General features: G+C 43.3%; 1 protein-coding gene across 4 annotated transcripts; it reads left to right on the plus strand.

The window, feature by feature from the left end:
* Window positions 1-335: 335 nt before the first annotated feature.
* Window positions 336-1,924, plus strand: LOC139024682 (uncharacterized). Of its 4 annotated transcripts, none has more exons than XM_070439574.1 (3): window positions 336-957; window positions 1,018-1,335; window positions 1,369-1,924. In XM_070439574.1, exons 1-3 carry the CDS (start codon window positions 336-338, stop codon window positions 1,401-1,403), a joined length of 975 nt encoding a protein of 324 aa, XP_070295675.1. In that variant the 3' UTR covers window positions 1,404-1,924. The 4 variants fall into 4 exon arrangements, with proteins under 4 accessions (XP_070295675.1, XP_070295677.1, XP_070295674.1 ...); XM_070439576.1 differs by having other exon boundaries at window positions 336-870; window positions 1,002-1,335; XM_070439573.1 differs by having other exon boundaries at window positions 1,018-1,924.
* The last annotated feature ends 3,751 nt before the right edge of the window (window positions 1,925-5,675 follow it).

Consider the following 5,675-nt stretch of genomic DNA (forward strand, 5'->3'; position numbering starts at 1 on the left):
CTCTACAGACTCCTACCCTCTACAGACTCCTACCCTCTACAGACTCCTACCCTCTACAGACTCCTACCCTCTACAGACTCCTACCCTCTATAGCAGGGGTGGGAAAACTTTTTGGCTCGAGGGCCACATCGGGATTTTGAAATTCAATGGAGGGGAGTTTTTTTTGGGGGGTTCAATTGTTTGCTAAAATCAATTTGCAGGGGCCTCCCGAGTGGCGCAGGGGTCTAAGGTACTGCATCGCAGTCTGAGGCGTCACTAGAGACCCGGGTTCGATCCCAGGCTGTGTCACAGCTGGCCAGCGTCATCCGGGATAGGAGAGGGAGGCGGAGATTAACATGCGCTCTAGTGACTCCTGTGGCTGGCCGGGCGCATGGCCCCTGACACGGTCGCCAGGTGTATGGTGTTTCATCAGAACATTGGTGCGGCTGGCTTCCGGGTTAAGCGGGCATTGTGTCAAGAAGCAGTGCTGCTTGGCTGAGTCGTGTTTCGTGGGACGCGCGGCTCTCGACCTTCGCCTCTCCCGAGTCCATACGGGAGTTGCAGCGATGGGACAAAACTACCTACCAATTGAAAACCACAAAATTGGGGAGAAAAAAGGGGTAAAAAAAAKATATATAATTTTTGTTTGTTTGTTATGTCTACAGACTTCTACACACTACAGACTTCTACAGATCTCTACCTACTACAGACGTCTGACTTCTACMKWCTACAGACTTCTACCTACTACAGACTTCTACCTTCTACAGACTTCTACCTTTCAACCTACTTCTACCTTTCTACAGACTTCTACCTTCTACAGACTTCTACAGACGTCTCCCTTCTACATACTTCTACCTTTCTACAGACTTCTACCTTTCTACAGACTTCTACCTTCTACAGACTTCTACAGACGTCTCCCTTCTACATACTTCTACCTTCTACAGACTTCTACCTACTACAGACGTCTCCCTTCTACAGACTTCTCCTACTACAGACTTCTACCCTTTCCTACAGACTTTTACCTACTACAGACGTCTCACTTCTACAGACTTCTACAGTCTACAGACTTCTACCTACTACCAGACGTCTACAGACTACAGACTTCTCCCTTCTACAGACTTTTACCTACTACAGACGTCTCCCTTCTACAGACTTCTACAGTCTACAGACTTCTACCTACTACAGACGTCTCACTTCTACAGACTTCTACAGTCTACAGACTTCTACCTACTACAGACTGTTACAGACTAACAGACGTCTCCCTTCTACAGACTTCTACAGTCTACAGACTTCTACCTACTACAGACGTCTACAGACTTCTCCTTCTACAGACTTCTCCCTTCTACAGACTTCTACCTACTACAGACTTCCTCTTCTACAGACTTCTACCTTCTACAGACGACTACAGACTTCTCTCCTCCTGAGTGCTATGTAGCCTACAGGGTCCAGTTCCAACCAGCTCTGTGGGTTCAGACCCATTGTCTTACATCAGATGACGATTCCCCTTATCGTCGGTTGAGGGACGACCGTTGCGTAGGAGTGACGCCACCTGACGTAAGACAATGGGTTCAGACGGGGATCCGTATCGACACCACTTAGGTGCCATAAGGTGTTTACTGTGCTCACTATGCACAGTGCTGTGTGTCAGTGATGCTGAGCCATGCTGCTATTACAATACAACTGAGTAACTTGTTACTATTAAAACTAGCAACATTATCAAAGCTTTTCCATATTGCACTACTTCATCATTGATGGGGAAGTGTTTGTGTCCCATGTTTTATTATGCTGGCATTGGGCGTGCTGCTTATGTAGTGAATTAAGTCTGCACAGCTTGGTTTGATCGAGTTGTTTCTACTTGTTTTGATACCATTAATAAGGCCAACACTGGCAGTACATGGAAAATACTATCTGGCATTAAAATGACTAATAAACAGGTGGAATTGCTGGTTTTGTTCCAGACCTTTTTATTTATGCAGTTTTTTGGTTGTTGGATAGACTCACAGGTCAGGTGATCTCACACACACACACACACACACACAGCTACAACCTGCTTATTAACTAGCTCAGTTGGCCCTGTTGTGGCGAAGAATAGTGTTTCTCAATTCTCATACTGTATGAATTAATTACATTTTATGTTTGTGTCGACTCGCCAATTGACAACCCATCCCTTATCGGATTCTCGGGAACAGGCCCAAATCCCCATCATTTGCGTGGAGAAAAAGGGGGTGGAGGTTGGGCTGCCTTCTGAGAAAACCCCCAAAGTCATCTGCTCTATTGGCCAATGTACAATCATTGGAAAATAATATCGCTGACCTACGATCAAGATTATCCTACCAATGGGACATTAACAGTAATATCTTATGTTTCACCGAGTCGTGGCTGAACGACGACACGGATAATATAGAGCTGGCGGGGTTTTCCATGCACCGGCAGRACAGAGAAGCTACRTCTGGTAAGACGAGGGGTGGGGGTGTGTGTCAATAACACCTGGTGCTGTGATGTCTAATATTAAAGAAGTCTCGAGGTATTGCTCGCCTGAGGAGTAACTGTCTGATACAGTTTGGAATACGGAGCATAACCAACATCTTAGTGTTGGTTCTTCCTAGAACTCCCCCAAGAGCTTTACTTCCTGATTCGGCCAGATGTTCTGGATAGAAAAGGTCATATGTTCATCAGTAAAAAAGACCCAAATATTTATAATTCCTAGTAAACTCAAGAACTTCTTCACCCCCCAAAAAATGAAAAACACTTCTCTTAGCACCTGGTTTTCTAAAATGCATTATCTGTGTTTTTAACTGGTTGATCATGAGTCTCCATCTTTTATACCAAGTCATTATCTGTGTTTTAGGGACAGCAGCTTGCAATCAAGAGAAAATGTTGCTCTGAAAAAGTCTCAACAGAAAGGTGGATAATGAAAATAGAAGTTTCAGGGAAGAATGGATAGAGTATTAGGCTTTCTTACCATATTTCTCTCATGTCAAACCAGAGTGTCTTGTTTGCAACGAAACGGTTGACATTTTTGCTAATAATGAAATATTAGACATCCTTATGAATCTAAGCATGACACTATATGAAGTTACCTTTCCACCCAGACAGAGGCTCGACCTCTTCAACTGCTGGCTACTCCTCCATAACCCAACAACAGAAATGCTTCCCTAACAGCTGCCTGGGTTTAAACATCTCTTTTCAGAAAGTCAAAAGCTCAATTAATAGGGACAGAATAGCAAAGTCCATTTTTTCCTCGAATATTGAGGGCAGCTTCAGAATGTCATAGAGACAAATCAATATATCCCCATATGCATGTTAAAGTTTCTAGCATAAGGCGTTAAACATGAGTTGGTAAACATGGTTATAGAACACTTTATATTATCTATACTGACAAATCTATGGATAGCATAATTGGATCTGTCAAACAGGTAGGCCTACCTCCTTTTTTTATATGAACACAGTCCAATTGTTGTTAGTGAAATAAAGTGGAATAGAAATGTAGACAGGTTCTATAACCATTTGCTGTCCACCCGTTTGAGTAGGGAAAGCCTAATCAGTTGTACAACTGAAATCTGTCATTCCACATGTTTAACCCGACCCCTCTGAATCAGAGAGCTACATGGGGCTGCCATAATTGACATCCATGTCTTCGGTGCCCACTGCCTTGTTCAGGGGCGACAGAACGACAGATTTTTACCTTGCCAGCTCAGGGATTCGATCCAGCAGCCTTTCAGCCCAATGCTCTAACCACTAGGCTACCTGCCTCTAACCACTAGGCTACCTGCCTCTAACCACTAGGCTACCTGCCTCTAACCACTAGGCTACTTGGCTCTAACCACTAGGCTACCTGCCGCCCACAGTTGATTATGCCTCAGTCACTCTAAAGATGTCTGCCCGCTTGCCTTTTTAGTTGACTTTCTCATTAATGATTGAAAAAGTGTCTGTCTCATGACATTATGATACATGTGGTCTCCAGTCTATGGGCTACAGAACAACCACATAGGCTTCTACTCTTTCTACCGTAGGCTACATCACTTATGTTAAATACATTTTATGGAGCGTTGGTGGAGCGCCACGGTACTGAGTCTCTCCAGCAGCACCCTGGAGAGGTGCGCTGGGCATAGACAAGCTAAATATTTTGCGTCCCTGCCTTTGGCAAAGTGACCACTGCTTATCACGGGGCAGCATCAGCACTCACCTAAACAGCGCTCCATAAAGCGCTCCATTGTTTTTGGGCAGACTATTGTGAGGTGTTATGTGTTGGAGGTGCGTCTTGGTCAGTTTAGCTCAGAAAATGATGCTGTAGGCGGCTGCCTAATGGGCTGGCCGGACATGGGGCCTAATCATAGAATTATATTTAGAATCCCTATCAATTCAATAGCATCTCTGTGGGCCTAGTCATAAAGTTTTGTAATTTAACATTTCAAATGTATTATCTTTTATTGTGGTATAAACACAACCAGTCAGGATTTTTTTAATGGGATTGTCAAACAATCACTTCAAAAGGTATTTTACTAGGCTACCTGCACACATTCGTCCACTCGCAATATATTTTCCAAACTCCAAACATTGGGGAATGGAAAGAGACATATGTTAAACAAAACACTAAAAAGTGTAATGACATTTGGGGATTGTCATTAGGCCAGAATTAATGCCTCTCGCTGTTCGGGTACTCGACATTTTTTTCTGGAGCCAAAACGAGATCGGTAGTCTCCGTGATTGATCAACAGTAGGGTCATTCAACGAGAGAGGAGTCGTTTTCATTAATTTTTTTTGTAACTGAAAAWTACTGCACCAAACATCTTACATGTAAAATTGCGCTACTAAATTCTTCAGTTACCTTAGAAATTCTGAACGTTTTGAGGAGGAAGTGTAGGCCTATTGGCTATAGCGTCTCAAAATGGACAAAMAATACTGTAACGATCCTGGGTGTATAAACGCCCGGACTTTGGGCTAGAAGGTCGAGGGTTCGACACCTGCCTCCTGTTTCATTATAATACTATTGCCGCTTTTTTCTTGGTTTTCAAGTAAAGGTCTTTTAAACACCAAATCAATCGAAAAGTGTATTTTTAAGAGCTCGCACACGCTGGAAATTGAATTAGAATGCACAGTAGACGGGCCCGTGAGTGTCAACGCCATCATGCACTTCAAATTAGCAAGTCTATTTTTCTCTTCTGCTGGTAGTAAAGCGAGCGGATAAATTGCCAAAAATATTGTTTGTGCATTTATGTCTGGAAATGTGTATATTTCGTGTTAAGTTTATCTACCAGTGCCAATAATACCTATTTGAAAACAGTAACCAGGTGAGAAAGTAAAGCGGTCTGCTACAGAAATAGTGTGGGTCAGCCAGTGTCGGTAAAACATGAGCCTATCACAATAATGAAACAAAATCTAGGCTATTACAGCATTATTTATCAAAACCGTATTATTTATCATTACCGTATTAGTTATCATTACCGTATGTCAGAGGCATGAAAATGAGCAAAGGGACGTGAAACCTGGTCATATAGCTTACGCTCTAAAATGCGATGGGTGTCAACTGAGAACACCGAAATAAATGTTGCCAAGGCAGAGATGAGTGACCGACACCGAACAGTCCAAAAAAAAAAAAGCCTAACTGAAGTCGAAAACGTCACAAAACGTCGTTGTAATATATGCAGGAACGTCCCGGACTGCGTTCCCCGGGACCTCCCCCCAAGTGGACCAGG

This window comes from Salvelinus sp. IW2-2015, unplaced genomic scaffold (genome assembly GCF_002910315.2).
Source record: "Salvelinus sp. IW2-2015 unplaced genomic scaffold, ASM291031v2 Un_scaffold1777, whole genome shotgun sequence".
Classification (NCBI taxonomy): Eukaryota; Metazoa; Chordata; class Actinopteri; order Salmoniformes; family Salmonidae; genus Salvelinus; species Salvelinus sp. IW2-2015.